Source organism: Mytilus galloprovincialis, chromosome 10 (assembly GCF_965363235.1).
Source record: "Mytilus galloprovincialis chromosome 10, xbMytGall1.hap1.1, whole genome shotgun sequence".
NCBI lineage: Eukaryota > Metazoa > Mollusca > Bivalvia > Mytilida > Mytilidae > Mytilus > Mytilus galloprovincialis.
In genome coordinates, this window is record NC_134847.1 from 56459749 (window position 1) to 56482970 (window position 23222).

Sequence of the window (23222 nt, forward strand, 5' to 3'; positions counted from 1 at the left end):
GTCGTGTCGTTAGACTGACAGATGACCATTCATCACTAAGTCCACTTCTTTACGTTATTACCGCCCTTTACCACTAGATGTTTGTATACCGGTGAAATGATATGTATTTTATCGTCTAATTGTGAAATGTTAAAACATTGAAGTGTTGACTTTAGTAGATTTTTTAACACAGCAGGATAAAGATATTAATATATTTCATTATTATTGTGGATTTATGACAAGGTGTTAAATAAAATACATGTGCAGCATCTGAAGGGAAAAAACAACATTGGATTAGCTTAAGGAAAACATTAAAATACGATGTAACTTGAGGAGAGACAGTTTTTAACATACCTGGGACAAACAAAAATATGTTTAAAATGGAAGTATTACAGCTAATCAAAATGTATTCGACTCCGTTATTTGTTATAGTATTTGTAAATTTCTTTGTTCTACAAGGTATGTATGTTTAATTTTTAGCACAACGTTGTTACGCGGCGTAATTCATTACTTTTAATTCATTATGCATAAATATAAACGTAAACTAATTAACATTTTATTCATTAAAGATGGTTTCATATTTCTTGTACTATTTACTGTGGTGTGAAATTAGACGTTTAATCTAGCTTTAGTTAATGTATATAGATCATTAAGTTGAATAGTTTGTTATATTTTTATGAATGAAATAAAACAATTTCAATACCTACATGTATTTCTCTTTTATTACAGTCGAGGGAGGTGTGTGTCAAGGAGATCCATCTAAAAGTAAGTTGTACATCATAATACATGTATTGGAAAAAAATCGTTTCCATATGATTGATAATTAGACACGTTAGCAAGCAAAACATTCGAAAGAAAACCATTGTAAACTATTGCAAAATGATTATTGATTTCATTATAAGTATGATAAATAATGTGTGGTTCAAAATGAATAAACATATAACGCTCTAAACTAGATTACTGTGAGTACCGTTAGATATGTGTCTTTCGTCTCATTGCTTATGGTGTTTGTTAGTTGGCAACCATTACACAACGCCTTATTTTATATACAATTTCCCTATGATCACAGACCATCAATTTTGTTTTGGACAGTTTCGATAGTTGAAAATCATGAAACGCTCAGAGCTTGCCATCTGTACAAACAAGAAATTTTGTAATGTTGCAAAACATGTATGCTAATGTTAAAAAAATATTTCAAATCTCCATAATATATTGTTCTAAATTATAACTCTGAGCGATTGTTAAGTTGAATATACATATATTGCCGTTTCATCATATACAACAAAGTGTTAAACCAGATATACAGCATGCATGTATAAATTGTTTTTAAGAATACAAATATGCCATTTATAACAAAATAAGAACGAATTTGTGATCTACAGATTAACATAGTCATAAAACAGGCGCGGATCCAGCCATTTAAAAAGGGAGGTCCCAGCCCAGGAAAATGAGGGGTCCAACAATATATCTCCATTCTGATGCTTTGATCGTCTAAAAAAGGGGGCCCCAATCCCTCCCCCTTGGATCCGCCACTATAATCATATAATATAGCAATTATTTGCATAAGAGACGATTGTACCTATTGCAGGTTTTGGCAATAATATTAAATTTGATGTTCCAATTTAAAAGATAGATTATGTTTTGTCATCAAATATCATAAAAATGATTTATATCAATGCACATCACATGTCTTTGATCTTTACATAACTTTATAAATAGTAACATAAATCTTTTCTTTCATAACAACCACATTCAATGTTTCACACCGCATATAAGATCAAAATATTTATAGAGAGAGTTTATGCATAACCATTGTATTTTTGATATTATGCAGTCAACTTTTCTTTATTTGCTTTACTAAGCAGTGCATTTTTGATACGTATTTAGAACTTCATCTTCTTTATACCGTGTTCGCGCTGTACTGTATATTAAAGTATAGAGGTCGCGGTTATTTCAGTTTTCAGTAACTGCAAGCATTCTCCTTCGCCGTTGTATTCTTTTTGAACAATTATATTTGATGGCATGAAATACTGATTTCATTGATTTTATAGGTTATTTTATCTAGACTAAGTTTTACTATCGAACTGTTTCTAATATTCCCCAACTGTTTGAAGAAATGAGGATAGAGAGAAAGAGAGAACTAACAAAGAACATAGTTACCTCTAAAAGCCTACTTAAATTTTACATGTTGTTGTTTGGTTTGATGTATTGGCGTTCACTATACATTATACACCTGGGCATGTATGCATAAAACAACCTAATTTAAAATATCCAATCGTAGTACTTATCTATCGTAGGACATGTAGAAAACCCCGTCCGTTCGGAACAATGCTTAACTTAAGTGGCTTTATGACTTTTATTAATATTCAACACGTGATGTGTTTCTACTGATTTGCATTATTTATATTACCATTGTAAACTGACCACGTAATTTCAATTATGAATTATTCAGTTATATGACAACACACGTATCGCTCTACATAATTTTTTATCTCATTCCATCATATACATTTATTTTATTAATTGAATTATTTTTTTAAAGCTGTGTATTATAATAAGTAAGCTCAAATGTTCCATTCTATGGTCTATTATACGTTAATTCATAACATTAATATCTATAAGATAAATTTCAAGAACAGACCAGCAAATACGCTATCATATAAAACACCGATCAAAAGATGCATACATTGTACGCAGGTTAAAGGGCCTAATTTTGTGCGAAAACATATTTGAATTTAATTTTATATTCATATATTTATTATTATGACAATTAAATTTTTAATTAGTTTTATAGATGTAAGGTAAATGTTGACAACCCTGTCGTACAGATATCTAAATATTGTAACAACGCACTCATATTTACGGTTCAAATAACCATAAATCAAGTATTGTTTTCTTCGCTATTAAAAGCATTATTATTCAACATAAAATTATTTTTGATCTAAAACAGATATTGCTCACCCTGAGGAAATAACACGGACATGCATTTATAGGTACACAGGACATGTAATTAGATGTACTACTTTTTTTTTAGATGTACCTTCTTTAAAGTTGTAAACAGATATAATGCATTTAATGACATTTACTTATCTGATTAAGCTAACTTAAAAGTATTATCACAACATATTTATGTATATATATCTCACAAAGTACGCCATGAATGATTAAGTATTCTGATCAATGATTTCTAACCAAAAATAACAGAAACTAGACAGGAGTCCTACTTGCAATAAATATTGAATTGAAATATGGGATATCTACATTAAATAATTATAATACATATTAATTATAAAAACACCAATGCTGCTATTAGCCCGCAGGTAAACATTGAAATAATTATCACAATTTAAGTAAATTTGAGAGCGAACTGACTAACTATCAACACCATTTGTTACTTAAAATTCATGAAAAGATTCTATATATATATAATTGATGACGAATTATTGTAGTTGTGAATCGAACTTTACATAAATAAGTTACGAATTAGGTCTGTCACAAAATTACAAAAATATAGTGAAAATACAAAATATTGGCCGCTCCTTTGATCTGTCACAGGCTTAGTCTATTTATGTGCCTCTCTCAAGTCATGAGCTTGTAATTCAACGATAGTCCGTCTATTCCGTTGATACCTCCATCTGTGTGATTAATTTGATAGAAGTTACGTGAAGTCTTTCATATGATTAACACATCTGACTAGCATTAATAATTAAATTGACAGAATGTTCGTATAATGTGTAAGAATTGAGATATAGGCTTGTAGCAACATAGATGTTGCGTAATTAATATCTCTATCTGTCATCTTGATGGACAAGGTGCTCATGGATATTAACACTAAAGGTTACGTTACATCTGTTTAATATGTATGTTATCTTGACAGGAAGATTTAAATCAAAGGAAAGATTTTAAAATAAAACTTATCTGACTTTTACAACATAAAATTCAATTTGCGTTAGTTATTTTATATCAAACATTAAAGAGGGACGAAAAGATACAAAAAAGGAGATGTTACATATAGAATTAGAGAAATGTGTTGTGTTTTTTGTTGAGGGCTGTACGTTGACACTACGCTAATAACGACAACGCTGTTGGTTTCTGAGGAATACTTGTCTCATTGGCAATCACATCACATCTACTCCTTTTTTAAATAGAAAACTGATATGAGGTTCAATTAAAAGATCATATACAAAGATGTTTATTCGTGAACGCCTTTACATGATTGCAGACAAATTAATAAACGGAGTCTTTTGAAAATATTATAAAGATTTTCTATGCTATTCTTCCCCAAACATTCATTAGCCACTAAACTGTAATGGAATGCAGACGACTATATAATAATCAAAGTAAAGGAAAACAATGTTCTATAAACGTCAAATGAATTTGTTATAAATCAATCAAATGGTGTGGTCAATATGATGTAATCCTTACAGGTCCGTACAGTCACGTGTCACCATTGATGTATTGGGATTATTAACTGATCACTTTTATGACCAGAATGAGGCTGACTGGAATGTGAAGCATGTCATTATGACCTTGACATAAAAGTCGTGTAAAACGTGTATTACACCATTTCAACTACTAATCAATAACTCAACAAGAAAATCATAGCATGATAAAAAAAAAAAACCTGGGAGAACCAATTAAGCATTAAGATGTTTGCGCTATTCTTTATTCAAGCCTATTATTGCTGAAGCTTATCACTATACTATAAAATTATAAAAAGTTTCAAGAGGTTTCGTTAAAATATACATGTATGTCTCTGAATTAAACTATTCTGCAGAAATTTACTTGTGATCATTGGGGTCTCAAGATAATAACCAGCAAATTAACAGTTCTTGAGCTTTCAAGAAACCAGTAGACATGTATCACCGTTTGACGAACAGCTACGTCATCTATTTGTATGACGCTGAATCTTTATGGTGGTAATAGATAACATGAATCACATCAGTTTGGCTCGTTTTCGGTTCTATCCATAAACTCATTATAAATATTAAAAAAAAATTACACCAGACGCGTTCTTGTTTTACAAAAGACTTATTACAATCCCACAAAAACAAAGAAAAAACTAAAAAAAAGCCAAAGGAAGTACAAAGTTGAGAATTATTGCGGACCCAACATTTCGAAAGGTTTTGCCAAATACAGCTAACGTAGTTTTTACCTGGCGTAAACATTCTTCGTATTTTGAAAACAAATTGTAAACATTTAATTTGTAACAATGACCATATAAATGATAATACGTGTCTTTTTTAATAATTCATTTAACCTTTTGTTAATCTATTCATTGAGAATAAAATTTTGATATTTCTATTTTCAGTTGTCTCTATGTGTCAACAATCTTTGTTAATCTATTCATTGACAATAAAACTTTGATATTTCTATTTTCAGTTGTCTCTATGTGTCAACAATCTTTGTTAATCTATTCATTGACAATAAAACTTTGATATTTCTATTTTCAGTTGTCTCTATGTGTCAACAATCTTTGTTAATCTATTCATTGACAATAAAACTTTGATATTTCTATTTTCAGTTGTCTCTATGTGTCAACAATCTTTGTTAATCTATTCATTGACAATAAAACTTTGATGTTTCTATTTTCAGTTGTCTCTATGTGTCAACAATCTTCTGTTATATCATCAGCCATCGACATAGATACTTCACTTTTCTCAAACACTGTTGTTGGACAACGCTGTACATGTGAAATAATTGTTAATTCAACTGCACTTTCAATTAATACATTAAATGCTCCTTCGACATTAGAGTGTGGTACAGTTGTGACATTCAAACTAGCACAAAACCCTAAGATTGAATGCACTACCTCTAAGGAATATATCGATACATCGATAGAAAACCAAGGTGTTGTAGAAATATCGACTACTAGTTCGACTGTTACTGATACTGGATACTGCATTCAAGTTTCCACTGAATATGGTAAGTAGAATTATCAACGCTATTGTTACAGGCTACTATATTTCAATAATCATTGACAGATATACCGATAAAAATATCGATTTCTAGTTAAATCGTACCTAAAACTGGATTCTGAATAAACATTACGATTAAAAGATGTAGGGAAGAGATATCAACTGCTGTTTTACTCGTTTCTAATAAAAGGTACTGCAATACAGTTACCACTAAAGGAGATAGGTAAATATATTGACTGCTTTATCAACTGTTACTAATAATGGACCATTGGGTACTGTACAATCGATTACTAGCGCCACTGTTACTGGTACTGGTAACGGTATCCTAGTTAACTTAAGCTTTAAAGAGTTGGGTAGATATAACTACTATCAATCGTTATTGACCCTAGATATTGTATCAAAAATCCACACACAAATAGCTTATTGGTTACCAGGGAAAGAGTTATTGGCCCTGAGGTAAGAAATGACTCATTCAGGCCATGATCCATGCTCATTTAAACTTGAATAGGCATTATATTTGCTTATATTGTTACACCGAGCGTAAGCGATGTGTAGAAATATCGACGATTGAGGGAGTCGTTACTGACACTGGATACAGTATCAAAATTACCATTGAAAGAGGTATGTTGAAATTTGCAGTTCAATTGTAACTTCGGTTGGATACTGTATGTTTGAAAGTTACCACTGAATGGGGGGGGGGGGGTTGTAGATATATCGACTGCCAATCGTTTATAATACTGACCGTAGATATTGAACTGCAAGAGACATTTAGAAACATCGACTTCCAATCGGTCCCAAAACTGGATATTCTACACAAAATAACACTGAAAAAGGTATGTATAAAAACCAACTACCAGTTCAATCATTACTGACACTGATACTATATCCAAGTAACAACTGAAGGAGGTAGATAGATAATAATGGGAGCATTCATCAATGTTCTGAAGAGTGAACAAAAGTATCTCTTAAAGCCTTTTGATAGTGAACGATAAAGGTCACTGTAGGAATTGGCCAACATGTATAGGATACAGCAAATAGGTTATGTATCACCAATTGCATTTATATCTTAACATCATATAAAAAGGTTGAACAGTAAATAAATGAGTCATGTCTAGTCTTTCAATCAATTATCAGACTTGTTCACTGCAGTATATTCAGTACTGTTCAGACAATTCTCAGACTTGTTCACTGCGGTATATTCAGTACGGTTCAGACAATTCTCAGACTTGTTCACTGCGGTATATTCAGTACTGTTCAGACAATTTGCCTGCAGTCAATTCAGTACTTTTCAGTAGCTTTTCCTAAAACAAACACAATGCTGTTGATGTAAATGGGTACATAGCAAATTGCTCACCAGTTTGAACATATCCTGAACAGATCTTAAATGACTGCAAGAAAATTGTCTCAAAAGTATTGAATTAACCGCAGAAGTTAAGTGGTTTTAGATCTGTTCAGGTCAAAATAATCGTATTAAATCATATTAATTTACTTAGTGCTTGCCTACAAGTAGTGTTTTCCTTTACATTCGATAAATTGTGTATTTGGATTTAAAAGATTTTTGTATTCAGCGAACAAACTAACAACACGAGATAGAATATTCCTTTGATTTAGAGTTAAACCAAACCAAAATCAAGTAATAAAGATGTAGGACATTTATTTTGTTCTATGGTACATGTGTTTTTATGTCCAAATTTGTTAGATACCCCTGAGGATATAATTTTGAAATTTCAAATACATGAATATAAAATATTGACAATCGAAATATAAAAGTACAAACTTTCAAACGTATATAATTTTCGAGAACATTTTTATTCATTCAGTGATCTTAAATTGAACGAGTACTGTTATTTGATTACCCCTAGACACTTTAACTCTAGACTGTAGATTACGTAGTCGAATAACGTAATATTAAGGTTTTGTTAATTTGTGTTAAAATACTCAAAAAACTTTTTTTTTAAATCTTTGATAGCGTATTCACCAAAATGTTCGATTTAATTGGCAACTCATTATTTCTGAACAAAATATAATGTGTACCATTTTGAGCGTATCGAATGATTTTTTTTCAGACAAACGTAAATGCAATTGTAATTATGTCTTCTGGTATTTGTACTCCTATGGTTTGTAATATGTTTTTTACTTCGATATACCATCTCTGTATTTGACCTTTAAATTCCTTTATATTATCTTATTTTAGCTGATGAGCTGATAACAATGAACTGTTATGAAAATGAAGTCACAGTGACAACAGAAATTCCACCAATGTCTATCATGAAAGAATTACTGCAACAGAATAATCAAACTTCTGGAGCAGTTCTTGATGAAATTAGTAGAAATCCAAATGCTTCTGTACTTTTTGAACCCTTGATGTCATCCTCTGAGTTGATGAGTCTTCTCAATAACACGGAACAGCTTCCAAGTACAAAAGAAACAATCACACCAATGCCTCATAATAACAACACGGAAAGTACATCTAATATTACAGAAACAATACCTGTCGAGGTGGTAAACGCAGTTATCAAACAATATAACGGTTCAAATTCTAATGAAAGTGACATTTCAACTGTATTGTTTGAGCCTATCAACTCCACAGATATCCCTTTAATGATGATAAATACTACATACACAGATGAAATACAAAATGTCACAAAGAATGAATATACTGATATGAATAATTCTTCATTGAACCTCAGCGATAGAATAACATCCACTGACAAATACAGCGAGTTAGTTTCTAGGAATGCACAATTGATAAGCGCTCACTATAAAACTACCACGGAAAATGTACCATCATCAACGTCCGATCCGTCGCCGATGAATTTGTTTTATTCATATTTAGAAAAAGAAAAGGTTACCGAGAATCAACTTAACAATGCGATCAAGGAACAAGTAACGGTTCAAAGTAATTCCGTTGTTCCTGACATACAACCGTCGAGAGATGCATGGTCGTTAATGCTACCAGATGATAAAAATAAAACCAATGAAATAATATCCAAGAATACAGATATTCTGTCAAGTACCACAGAGCAAGACTTTTTATTATCCGATACACATAAGCAGTCGACCATATCTCCGTCTACTTCTGATACTATTTTGTCGTCAGGTTTTGACTTTGAATATCTCAAACCAACAATGTCTTGGGAAATATCTAATCTAAAATCATTATCGTCTGCTCTAGCACCATCAGCAATTGTTGACCCTATAACTGAGATAACAAGCAACGATATGGCATTTATGTCCATTGTGCCCTCAACGTTAGCTATCGTTCCTACTAAAACCAGTGAAGTAACAACCTTGACACAAGTTACTACTATTGTCAATGCTACATCGTCTACATTATCAGTTAATGAACACCAAAGTAAAGCAGGGAATTTTACAGAAATGCTACCCCCTCAAGGTATTGACGTCTTCCCAACAAATACCGAGACTATTACTTCAAATCTACTTCCGACTACATTAGCACAACATGTGGAGGATACAACATCAGTTGCAATGTCTACAGAACCTGAAACCACAACACAACAATTTAAAACGATAAAAACAACCGTTGCGACAACGGAGTCTAAAACAACAACACAAGTTGAAACGACAAAAACAACAGTTGCGACAACAGAGCCTGAAACAACAACACAGCAATTTGAAACGACAAAAACAACAGTTGCGACAACAGAGCCTGAAACAACAACACAAGCTGAAACGACAACGACGACCGTTCCACCGACAACAAATGCGTTTATTGAAGCAGATAGCACTACAGAACAAGCAAAAAGTACTCCGGAAGAAACTCCTGTGAATGCTATACCAGTAATACCAGAAACAGAACATACAAAAGAGCATGGGCATATACCAATTATACCAGAAACAGGAACTACAAACATGCATGAACATATACCAGTTATACCCGAAACAAGAATTACTAAAGAGCATGAACATATGCCAGCTATACCAGAAACAGGAACTACAAAAGAGCATGAACATATACCAGTTATACCTGAATCAGTAACTACAAAAGAACATGAACATATAACTGAGAAAAACCGTCCAATGAAAATAATGCCAATTGTTCCAGACCAAAATGTAAAACAAAACATAAGATTGCTTCCACCTGTAAATCAAAATGAATTGGATAAAATATTCAGTGGTATATCAGATAACTATTTCACCACAAAAGTACCTAACACTGGTGAAAATCTGGAACCACAAGGTGCAACAGAGGAGGAGGATGTCCTCAGTGAAGAAACTGTAACAAGTAAGTGCATTGCTCTCGATAAGACTTTTTTTTATTCGACATTGTGTATCGTTTTTAAAATGATGTTCTGGTAGATAGGCAACTTCTGCTATCTGTATTTTTCAACTTTACACACAATTCATTGATGTCTTCTTTGACATTGTTTGTGACTGACATTTACCCGTTTGAATAATGGCCTACTCGAAAGGAGCAGTTATCTGATGTATCATACAATATGCACTGGTAATGAATCATATCTACTCTTATTTATGACAAAAAAAGGATATGTTGTACGTTTTGAAATTCCCTCGAAGTTCGTTTTTTTTAATTTTTGTTTTACCTTTTTTTTGTATCAATACATGACGGAAAGTGCACATGTAAATAAATCATCAAAAATGAGGTCTTTCATCAGAGATGTTCTTCATCTATAAACTGTATTGTGTCAAACTTGTCTGAGCACCACGAAGCGAAAACACCCAATGTTAAAATTTACAAATGAAACTGTTTATTTGACGTAGTGTTGTTATTTCAATATTTTCGAATTTGGTTTCCTGTTTTTCATTTGAGTGTTAAGTCTTAAAGAAGAAAAAAATGTATAGCATTGTATTTTGATAAAGAATTCTTTATATTTAAATATTTTCACCTATAGATCTATATTTAGAGTTTCAAATTTACGTATACCATGGATCCCTTCTACGAGTCGCTAGAGATATCCGCAGTGTGATATTTAAATCTTAGGGTGTTCTTATATTTAGTAATCAGAATAATTTTTGGTATATTGGCAAACAAAACAACTAGATAACAGAAACCAGAAGTCTGTAATTCAAAGGTTGTTGTTCATATCTGGAATATTTGTCCTTAGTAAATTGTTTGTGTCTAAAATGGGTCATTATTTTTCTCGTATGAATTGTTTCACATTTTACATCACTTATTGTTGCTGGTCTATTCGTCATTTGAACTCTGGCGGATCGTTGTTACATTAGCAATTATAACACATCTCCTTATTTTTATGACCCACCTACGATAGTAGAGGGGCATTATGTTTTCTGGTCTGTGCGTCCGTCCGTCCGTCCTTCCGCCCGTTCGTTCGTTCGTTCGTTCAGGTTAAAGTTTTTGGTCAAGGTAGTTTTTGATGAAGTTGAAGTCCAATCAACTTCAAACTTAGTACACATGTTCCCTATGATATGATCTTTCTAATTTAAATGCCAAATTATATTTTTTATCCCAATTTCACGGTCCACTGAACATAGAAAATGATCATGGGAGTGGGGCATTCGTGTACTATGGACACTTTCTTGTTATATCATACATTATACTTTTTTTTTACAGTTATAGTGATTGGTTCAGTGATTGGTATCTTAGCTTTGGTTGCAGTGATAGTCATCCTGACAACAATTCTACAGAAAAGGTACGTATAATACACAGACAGTTGATCATGTAGTACACTGAACAAATATAGATGATATTTAGTATATTTTACCTAATCATTATCTCAGCTTGGAGTTTAAACTTCTTTCTGAAATTCAGTTGTATTTGCGATTCGAATGATTGAGTTCTAAATTGAGAAAGTTGGAACAGGGAATTAAATCTAAGGATTTTCACAATACTTTGACCATACGTGTTACCTCCAGTGTAGGTACTGTAAATTTAAGACCAATCTGACTTTTTATGTTTACTCATGCAGTTTCATCTTGTACATAGAAAAAAAAAGTCTGTATATACCTCTAGCCACGGATACACATTGAATAGTATTCCAAGAACGCACTCTTCATGACTAGTATATAGTCTTCTGCGTTTTTATTATTACATATTATACCCATATATTACGTTCTTTTTTTAAATAAGAATAAAACCATCTAACAATTTTTTGAATTACAGGAAAAGATCATCTAACATGGCTGCCTCTAAAGATCTTGAACTCAATGGGAAAGGTATTGACAATCCACTGATGGAATTAGAAAGACAAAATGCAGTGAATTCGTCATTTGGACAAAACGGACATGGAACTATTCACGAGGAACCGGAACTTGAAACAACGGAAGTTGAAGGAGTTCGAAATGGGTCAGCTTCTAGTGTTCCCGAGTCAAAACCGGTAGATACAAAGACACAAGAAACTAATGATGATCAGTTATAGTTTGTGATTGAAACTGTTATGTGCATAATTATTTAGAGAAGCATAAAATGGTTCACTGAATCTGTAAAGGACGATGCAGAAATATATTATTGATCATGCACGTGATATACGTGCTGTAAAAGTGGACTATTGTCATAAACAAATGACATGAAATACGGTCATTTCAAACATGAAAGATGTTTACGAGTTAAATCATACTGTCCCTCTTGTAACATATTAGTAATGTAAACTCAGAAGTTGTTAATATGTAATGACTAGCGCTTAGTGTATGCAATTGTTTTCGCAAGTCTATAGTTGTCAGACTGTCATATTCATTCTTCTTATTTTAAACTCAATTTATGTTGATAACGCTTTATCTGTACATTGGATCCTAAACAGTATCACTTTGTTCTTGCAGTGCATGCGCAATCATCATGGTGTGTGATATGAATGAGATTGTTTTTGTCTCGGAGAATATCGATTGATCTGTATACAGTATAGATAGACATGTTATGTGTTGGTTTTTTTCTCGGTGAATACCAATTGATCTGTATACAGTATAGATAGACATGTTAGGTGTTGCTTTTTTCTCAGAGAATACCAATTGATCTGTATACAGTATAGATAGACATGTTAGGTGTTGTTTTTTTCTCAGAGAATACCAATTGATCTGTATACAGTATAGATAGACATGTTAGGTGTTGTTTTTTTTCTCAGAGAATACCAATTGATCTGTATACAGTACAGATAGACATGTTAGGTGTTGTTTTTTTCTCAGAGAATACCAATTGATATGTGTAAATAGACATTTTAAATTTTTGTTTATTTGTGTAGTAGTATTTATATTATTTCATCAGCATTTCGTATTTTCAGTAATTTCATAAATCAATAAACATTACTAAATCAATAAGATTTTGTTCTGAACAACAAGTGTTATACGATTTTAGAATATCGTAATGCACGAGTTAAATAGTGGTTGAATTTGTTTCTCTAATGATTTTTTATCCTTCTTTTTCAAAGATTTGCAGAAATTTTTATACTTTATACGTGACGTCATCAGGCATGGTCGCCTTATTCAGAACGTCACCATAGGAAATTTAGAAGATATCAAGACAAATTTAACGTCATAATTACATTTCGACCAATCAGTTGCTGAGAACAGATATTTCACTTAGTGAGGAGAAATATTTTTCTCACACTGCTCAAGCAATGTGAAAAAAAGCACAAAAAAATGATTTTAACAGAACAAAGGGCATAATAATAGATAATGTGAAGGGTTTCATTTTTTCCTTTTTATTTTCTGGAAATTTACACACAGCAACTTCCCGCGGCGATATACAAATGAGCTCTATCGGCAATTAATTATTATAGTAGACATAAATGTACTATAGGTGTCTAGGGTCTCCATATTCTCTTATCGTCGTGTCACTCGTCCATGGATGTCACCACTTTTGCCATTCCAGTAAAGTTATGGATTTCTTGCGACTATGTGCGTGTCGAGTGTTTTTGGATTTCTCAGCGATCTCCTTTATATGATTGTTCATTTGTTTAGCTTGTCGTATACGTCGATGCTGTGTCGCCGCCCTGTTTCCTGTTCCTTTACTGGTGCCAATAGATGATTTAATACAAAACCATTACCAGGTCGATGTGAAGACCGCGGAGATATCAATTGCACAGATCGTGGTCTAGCTATAGATTGTTGTTTAACTTCAAATTCATAGGCTTCCGGTTTTTCTACAAATAAATAAATATATATATTTTAATAACATTAATAATGGAAACGGGAAATGTGTCACAGAGACAACAACCCGACCAAAATACCTAAGGCTACTAATGGGTCCAACTCAGCAAGAAAATTCCGCACCCGGAGGCCGGCTTCAGCTGATGTATACTTGTTCGGCGAAATAGACGCCTTACTAAACTCCGAAACATATGGATGAATTAAAAAAACATTAAACACACAATACTCACAAAGGCTATATGTTCCAGGCTTACAACAGGTACATATATTCATCTAGCCAATGTGGAATAAACAACACACAGTGATAGGCACATTAAAAATTCAATATAAAAGGTGTCCCGAGACCGTTGTTAGAATAGGAAACAGTAAAAACTAAGCAAAATGACAATGATCAACATAAATTAACATAGGACTTCTAGCAGTAACAAACATTCCAACTCCAGACCTCAATTAAACTTACAGAAATAGTATGTCTTCATTATACGAAAATCAAGCACAGTCCGTCACGATAAGGGTAAAGTATCATGCCATCATAACTTGTACGAGAAAACCACAACCCTTCATACCAATCACATCAAAATCACTGAACATGAAAATTGATTCAGCCCCCAGTTGATTGAAAAGGATCAAGACATTTAGAACTAAAGTATATGCGTTTGCTACAATGAACAACAGAATACTAACTTAATTTTGTATTATATACGATCATTCTTGTTATTGTCATAACTGAAATTAGGAAAACAGTCTGATCACGAATTGACGCTAATTTAAACATAAACACTATTGACCACGTTAACTTTATTTTGCATCGATTGTTGTTGGAAACATTTAATGTTCGAATATGTTATGACTAGTAATTCAATTGATTTGCAGAAGTTGCTGACTACGTAGATTACGATGCGTTTATCAATAACTATTTGATATTAAAACGAATTATCACCAATGTCGTTTACTTGAATGATTTGTGTAGAAACACCATCAAACATCTTTAATTTTGTTTTTTATCTCTTTTTTCTATTTCAAGTTCTTCCAGCAATTTACTGATCTTTCATTCGTTCTTTTGATATATGTGATTGTTCTGGAAATAATATGTATTCAATTTAGCTGACGTAGACGTACTCAATTCAAATATTGAACCAAACTTATCATTTACGATGCATAGTTTTTCCGACCGATATGAAAATAAAGTAAATGAGGATATACAATAAAATATGAAAATAAGATAAAAGATTTGATCAAACTGCTTGCCATTCAAGAAACGTATTGCCATTTTAAAACTTACCTAGAAGTTTTAGATTGGTTGTTGGTCTTATTGAGACTTCTGTTGTTGGAACAGGAGATCCTTCATACAATCCAAAGAACCCTAAGTATGGGCTTACACATCTTGCCACTAACTTTTCAATTCTCAGATGGTTTTCGCTTGGTGGATAACCATCATGAACACTCTAAAATAAAAACTAAAGTTGTTCATCTCGTAAAATAAACGGAGGAGCTATTATATATACCTATTAAGTTTCACATTTTTAGTAAACTGACAACTAAAGGCTCTTAACAACATGTAAGGCTCTTCTTATTTTTTGTCAATTGTCAACACGTAATAGAATTTGAAAACGATCGATTATTCAAGTAGTTTTTAAAAAGAATTTTAATCTTTCGTTGTACTTTTTTGTTGAAGTGACGGTCTATGTCATGGGTTAAGGTAGTATACACATCAACCAAAATTCTGATGGGGATTACACTTGAAATATATCAGGAACAGACATCATGACAAGGTTTATAAAAAAAATCAAGTGGAACTTTTGTTAGGCAAAACAAATATACGTTCACATAAGAATTACGTAGGCTTAGTTGTTCAAATTAGCTCTGATTTTCAGAGGAGATACTTTTTGAAACAACAAATCGACAGACTAAAGAGAACGTACCCAAAACAAATCACACGAGTTTGCCCTTTTGGAAAGGAAGGTAATCAAAATCCGCTGCACATATTTGATTCCAATAGGGTTTCAATGCATGATTTTATTTAGTCGCATCTTCGTTTTGTACAGTTCTTGCCGTCAGAAAATGAAAATGCAGACAATAAAAAATATTAGATGAAGTTTCATAGGTACCTGTAGAACTAAGAGCATCTGTCTCACGTCTGGTGTAATATCATCATCTGGAAGTGACGACATTGTTTCTGAAAAAGATTCAATGCAAATTGTCATTATAATTCCAATTTCCTAATTTGATTGCTGTAATAAATTGTGACTGCTACTTAATCATTTCTTATTTGCATTTATTTACTTTTTCCTGAACAAGAATAAATGTAGGTATATAATCAACGATCGAAACAACATCAATAGCACGAAAAAAGAAAACAATACATCTAGAGATAAGCATGAAGATCTCAGCTCGATATCGCGTCAGGAAAGATTTGAATGAATAGCCGTCAATTCTAAAGTACTTAGCATGTTATTTGTATATCGTAGAACTGTCACAAATTTCGAATGATCAATATATCAGAACAATTGCATATATTTGGATATCTAAATGTTTTGGTGAGAGGGGATACATTTGAGGTGTACTATACTTTATAAGCGATTGCAGCAGTTGCACGCATTACTATCAAATGGGAATTGGCAAGACCAAGAAAGATCAGTTGGCATGAGATGTGAATAATGGACGGGCAGAAGATAATCTTCCTACTAAGATTAGTATACGACGTACTATCAACGTCCACAAACCTTACAATGTGGAAACTGATTAAAGACCCTTGTTGTAAGTTGTGTCGTAAGCCAGCAAACCTAGAACATGTTTTTGTCGTCTTGTAGGACAGCTCTGAAGAATGTTAGATATATATGGCGCAATGACCAGGTCCGTCGAAAGATATCAGCAATCATGAACACACAGAGGAGAGGAAGACTCAGATAGAGCAGAAGCTAACGTTCATCAACTTCATCAAAGGAGGTGGAGAGTCCTTCAGAAACACATACAGCAAAGCCAGCGGTATCCTAGCAACAGCAAGCCGACGTTGAGGGAAATACCACCTTCCCAAAAGAGAATTTAACAACAACCCTCCGATCAGACATTGTGCTGTGGTCCTGAATAAGAAGACAGGTCATTCTTGAAGAACCAACAGTGCCATGGGAAACAAGCTTGAAAGAAGCCCATGAGAGAAGGCTTGTGGAGTACCAGGAATTGGTAACAGACATACAAGAGGAAAAATCGAGAACATGGTATTTTCCAATGGAGGTTGGCTGTATAGGCTTTGTTCTCAAATGTTTTGGGGAGCTTAGGGATTCCTATGACCTACTGGACCTGTAGGAAGATTTTTGCTAGGTATAGTTGGGAGACAGGCAGAGAAAGCTTCTGGTTGGGTATGGAGGCTGAGAGAAGAGTAGTGGAATATTAGCTGGTTCCTGGCTGAGCCTGATCAACTCAGTCGGTGCACCCCCAGAAGATTCTCGAGGATAACGCTAAACAGTCGAGGAGAAAGGATCCACCTGATTATGAAAACAGCTGAGCAGTGAAAACACTGTATTTTAGGTAAGCAAATTCGATCGAGATCAAGTATATACGTCTTTTTTTTAATCGTATTATCGGGAGAAAGTCAAAACGGATTTTTACATGATATTTTTTCAACATATACATGGATATGATAAGTAATAAAAGTTACTTATAGTTGACTTACATCTTGACACATTCTGGAAAGTGAACAAGGATGAACTTTAGAACTCACACGTTAAAGCATATCAAGATGGATTCTAACATCAATTTAATTAGTCTGACATTGTAATAATGTTATGTAATATCTGAGTCAATCAAACGGATTTTGTAGTATGTATGTAACTTTATTTAACATATTCTAAAATATATCTGCAGCTTGTTTTATACCAAAACATTAGCGAACGAATATCTAATTACCTTCTGTCCCTACTTTCAATACAACAATATCACGAAAACTAAGTAGTGTCACTTGTCGAACTGATTTATCGCCAACTTTTACCTGAAAAAAAAACAATGTCATTTTAATTGCATTTAAGACCTCCTTTATAAACAAATAACAGACAAATAGTAAAGATTCTTACAGTTATGTCCAATAAAACGTTTGTTCTGATTATTCTGCTTTGCCTTACTTCTTGGTTTAGAAAAGTTCCAACTTGCAGATTAATACAATGTAGCTATCTATTGTTATTTTGCCATTATTAGTCATTTCAGTTTTAGATTTACAATATTTAATAGTTATCAAAGGTACCAGGATTATAAGTTAATACGCCAGACGCGCGTTTCTTCTACACAACACTCATCAGTGACGATCAGATCAAAATAGTTGTAAAGCCAAACAAGTACAAAATTGAAGATCATTGAGGACCCGAAATTCCAAAAAGTTGTGCCAATTACGACTAAGGTAATCTATTCCTGGGATAAGTAAATACTTCGTATTTCGAAAAAACTAAAGTTTTGACAACAGCAAATTTATTAAAATAATTGATATTCATGTCAACACCGAAGTGCTGACTACTGGACGTAATACCCCCGGGGACGAAACGTCCACCAGTAGTGGCATCGACCCAGTGGTGTAAATAGTTATCAAAGGTACCAGGATTATTATTTAATACGCCCAGACGCGCGTTTCGTCTACATAAGACTCATCAGTGCATCAAAACAGGATTGCACGGACTATGCTTACTTACACATGGTCATTTTTATGACTATTAAGTGGTATTTTTTATATGTTTGTGTCGGATATGACCATGAATCTTTTGTGTTCCTTGACTCATCAGTGCATCAAAACAGAATTGCACGGACTATGCTTACTTACACATGGTCATTTTTATGACTATTAAGTGGTATTTTTTATATGTTTGTGTCGGATATGACCATGAATCTTGTGTGTTCCTTGGTAATTTCAACTTTTGCTAAACGCCATTACTGTCTATTTATTACGCTATTTTTTTCAGTATGTTATTGATCTATAATATGTCATTATGTTATATTTTATTTATAAATTAGAAAATACGTGGAACCACAAACGTCAAAATTATTTAATCACGTAGTGGAATGAACCATTTGTGGATTCTTATAAATTCTATAGAACTTTTGGACTATTTTAAATCTCGGTCTATTTCTGTAACTAATTCTTACATACTTTTGATTTTTTAACCCTGTATGCTAACATTGCCCATGTGAAATTTTTAAAATTGTTTGTATAAACATTGAACGACAAAAATGTGTGACGTATAAATGTTCTGACGTCAGACACGCGAAATTGTTTCTTTTAAAATTGTAACACGATGATGACTGCTGTACCCATATTTTGACTATTTTATCTATTATGTCTGTTTAGTTCACACATCATTGTAAATATAATGGAATTTGATGAGACTGTCGTACAAAGTGAGAGGTTTAGCGCTATAAAACCAGGTTAAATCCACCATTTTCTACATTTGAAAATGCCTGTACCAAGTCAGGAATATGACAGTTGTTGTCCATTCGTTTTCGATGTGTTTAGTCATTTGATTTTCCTCTGAGTTCAGTATTTTTGTGATTTTACTTTTTTTTCAATCTTCATCTTCTTACACGTCAAACAAAATGTACGTTTTGTAATGTTTTGTTATTAAGTATTGACTTGTTATGTACTAACCGGAAGTTGATATAACATTGCTTGTATCGTTGGCAATATTTCTGTGTAAAAGTAATTCCATTGATCACTTATTTTCTTCAAAAGAATGGAACCTATATCAAAAGAAAAGAAAAATACTATTAATATAAGAAAAGGGTTTTTACAACATAGGCAATAAAGACTCCCAAACACAGTTTTGCAAAAAACATTCTACAATACAGAATATAATAAAAGTTCAATCAAATGCTTTTGGTAAAAATTAACCAAACTACTGACCAAACTCATTTTCTTTATACTCGTATGAGATATTCATTCAGATTTCGAACAATGCAACAGGAATCGATACAACTTACTTCCGGTGTTCATGCATCCATGCCCTGTTTGGTGTACCAAAGAATCTAGGTTTAAACTATAACATCTGTACACGACTGACATCCTTACCTAAATCGTTTTTCATATATTCACGTAGAATGACCATTCCTTTCTTCAACAATTTATCCTAAAAGAAAATATAAAATATTTCTATAAAACCATTATTTCAATTTTTATAGTTTTTTTGTCATCTCTTCGAACGTTTTACGAACGCCATCACGAGTTGGTTTAGATATATCCCAATTGTCGTAACCATAATCCCGTTCTCTTTTCCGTGGATTATGACACGACGAGTGAGACTCATCGCCGCATGTTTACATGCACGAACAACATAACGGGTTTTACATGTGGAGCACAAATAATTATTTTTTTATTCTTACCTTTGCAGTTGGGTTCCCCGTCTTGTATTGTTAGTTTGTGAGGTTCGTGTTGCTCAGTCCTTACTTTCCTATATTTTTCGTTGCTTTTTGTTTTGTGTTATGCCGTTTTTAGTTTTTCTTCTACTTATGAGTTTTGAATGTTTCCTTGGTATTGTCCGCCTTCATTTTTTAAATATTTGTTTACATTATTGACGAATTTTGTCTGTACATTTCTGATCTGTAACTGTACTCATTAAAACTTGTTTGAGTACAGTATTGTTGTACTCATTAAAACTTGTTTGAGTACAGTATTGCCATTTGTATAAAAACATTAATTAAACTAAAAGTATATAACACATACAACTTATTACCTTGAAATAATCATAAATCAATGGACCAGCTTCAGTTTTCACAAGCTCTCTGTAAAAGATGCAATTGTAAATATAATTATTGGAATGAATTCCCTTCTCAAGTCTGCGGCACAAACAATTTCAGAACAATCAATAAATTAAGTTAAAAGGGAACTGTATTTAAACTTTTTATTTTACATTAAACGATCTAACAATTTGTTCAGTTTTTAAATTGGCTGTGTAATTAATTGATCGTTCATTGACGTATAGCAAATACATAGTCTGAAGGCTGGTGTATGTGTCAAAGGCATCCAGTCTCCACTTTTATAAGTGTACTAACACAACAAAAAGATATTACATTTACGGAACATCTTAGTGAGCTCCGGTATCCTTAGCCATCCGCGCGTACACTGCGGGGAATATACTTGCACTGTTGCAATGGTCTCCGTCTGTCCGTCCTTTCTATCCAACCCCTGAAATTTGCCTATTCGCAGAGTATATATAAAAGAAAGATTTAATACTTGGTAGATATAGAAAGATGTGGCACGAGTGCCAATGAGACAACCATACATCCAAGTAGAACTTATTGTCGTCATATTGTCGTGACCGTGCTATACGTCATTTTAATTTGACCATTTTACATAAGTTATGGCGCCATCTAATGCAGTAGACCCGACACTTTCGATTTAAAATTTCGATTTTTAAATGACTAATGGGAATTTTAACATTTTTTCGCAGTATGACAATAACACCTTACTCGGAGACCGTTTGACAGAAAACTATTAAATTAGCAGGATTGTTAACCATCAGTAATTGATTACATTACACAAATGTATGCAGGCATTTTGGTTCCTCAATTTTTTACTTTCGACTTTGACTTTTATATAGTATTGAGAACGCAACTCCTTTGCGACCATTTGAATGAAATGTCTCATACTTAATATCGGTACTACTGTTCGTTATTGGTGTTATTGATGCCAATTACAACCACTTTGAACATTTTAATGGAATTAAAGTTGTAGTCGTAGACAAACTGTTGGATTTTTTTTTACTCTAGTGTTATTATACCTGACATGTTCTTGTAATGTATAAAGTTCGCCTTCCTGTAACTTCTTCTTTTGGAACATCTGTATAATGGCGATCTGAATGCTGCAGTTTAAAAGTTAACTTAAAATATTGCATTATATAAAGCGACCAAAAATATACAATCAATTTAATTCAGCTCTATGCAAACATAAACGTTCGACAAGGAAGACTGCGACAAAATTTTGAAACTATAGGAATTTATTTTCTTGATACAAGCAAATAAAATCAGGACATATAGCTTCTAATTAATATTAAATACCGGAGAGAAAAATGTCGGTTAAGATACATTGTATGATAAAATGGTGAACCTGGATGAATTATTGAACAAACTTGTATAAAAAAAAATTGTACTTGACTGGTATATTGTACACATATTCAAATATAAAAAAAATATACTTACCATTCTAAAGACTCGTGTCTGGCAGCACAATCAAGTGCATTTCCGGCAGACATGCGTATCGTACTTAAGGTGGACCCACGTCTTCCACCAACTGTGTATCCTTTCCACGCATCCGCAATATTTGCAAGACTGTGTCTGAAAATAAAAATTGTTCAAATAATATACATGAGACATTCAAGTGCAGATGCGTACTAGAAGAGCATTAGACTATGTCAAGATATTATCATCTATGTTTGTCTTTCATGTTTAACAACTCTGATTCAATTTGCAATTTGCAGAATCGCATCCATACCGATGATCCCTTACTAGATAATGAGATCGTGAGTTAGATCGAAAGCAACAGCTGGAATGCTCTAAACCAGAAGAATGTTATTGAGTAAATTATGAAAATAGCACGTTATAAAGTTAGTATGTCCGAAGCACTTTTCTGTGTTAAATTTTAAGAACGTCAAAAAAATGAAAACTATAATGATGATGTGATTGCATACAGACTTTATTCTGTAATTTTCTGCAACTACTGTATAGTGAAGTTTAAACATTTCGTCCGAAAAGCATCTGTTACATTGTAGTTGCTGATTTTGTTCATGCTTGTTAACAAATTTAAAAAATAAGCCTGGGAATATAAATTTAGAGTACGTATTATTATGCAATCACAAAGCAGATCTGCAAAATGCATCCAAGAAAACAAAAATGCATATAAAGAGACTTACACACTGCGAAATCGCCTATCCCTGATGTTTTTAATCAGCAAATCCCTTTTCAAACTCATTTTTCTTATGATTGAAATAATCTCCCTATGAAACTTCAATATTTTATTGTTATTTCCTTGTCTCTTCTATGTGTATGTAGATGCATGTGTGATGTACTTACTGTGAACAATATTGTTTTGAGTGGGTTAGGTCATTCATTTTCAGTTCGTTGAATTTGTTAAATATTTAATAAATATTTCTTATGTAAACAATAACTTTGTTTATCAGACGATATCACAACTTCCGGTACAGAGAGCGAACATCCAGAGAACAATTGCGGTGTTTTCCTGTTTATTTATGTACATATCTATAATGTGATAAAGTTAAA

The 23222-nt window shown here is 32.8% G+C and overlaps 2 protein-coding genes across 6 annotated transcripts in view; one reads left to right on the forward strand and one right to left on the reverse strand.

The window, feature by feature from the left end:
• On the forward strand, positions 1-13145 carry LOC143047902 (uncharacterized). Of its 2 annotated transcripts, XR_012969690.1 has the most exons (7): positions 1-438; positions 709-744; positions 5575-5904; positions 8092-10143; positions 11452-11530; positions 12001-12933; positions 12996-13145. XR_012969690.1 is itself a non-coding variant. In XM_076221242.1 (6 exons), the coding sequence occupies exons 1-6, from the start codon at positions 351-353 to the stop codon at positions 12254-12256; spliced, it is 2841 nt and encodes a 946-aa protein (XP_076077357.1). In that variant the 5' UTR covers positions 1-350; the 3' UTR covers positions 12257-13145. The 2 variants fall into 2 exon arrangements, 1 of the variants encoding a protein (XP_076077357.1); XM_076221242.1 differs by having other exon boundaries at positions 12001-13145.
• The window catches only part of LOC143047903 (proline-rich protein 5-like), a 19697-nt gene continuing 9523 nt past the window's right edge, over positions 13049-23222 (reverse strand). For 2 of the 4 annotated variants that reach the window (XM_076221244.1, XM_076221246.1), the window contains exons 2-10: positions 22146-22280; positions 21728-21808; positions 20681-20729; positions 20020-20077; positions 19600-19691; positions 17880-17961; positions 16085-16152; positions 15259-15421; positions 13049-13969 (exon numbers count right to left, since the gene is read on the reverse strand). In XM_076221244.1, the coding sequence (XP_076077359.1) occupies positions 13776-13969; positions 15259-15421; positions 16085-16152; positions 17880-17961; positions 19600-19691; positions 20020-20077; positions 20681-20729; positions 21728-21808; positions 22146-22280 (922 nt within the window). In that variant the 3' untranslated portion in view covers positions 13049-13775. The other 2 variants (XM_076221245.1, XM_076221243.1) reach the window with 2 other exon arrangements.

Excerpts from the sequence above, each read along its gene's own strand:
- LOC143047902 (XM_076221242.1), top strand. The coding sequence starts at position 351 with ATGTTTAAAATGGAAGTATTACAGCTAATCAAAATGTATTCGACTCCG. Across the intron at positions 439-708 it reads AAATTTCTTTGTTCTACAAG|TCGAGGGAGGTGTGTGTCAA; the intron begins GTATGTATGTTT and ends CTTTTATTACAG. Across the intron at positions 745-5,574 it reads TCAAGGAGATCCATCTAAAA|TTGTCTCTATGTGTCAACAA; the intron begins GTAAGTTGTACA and ends TTCTATTTTCAG.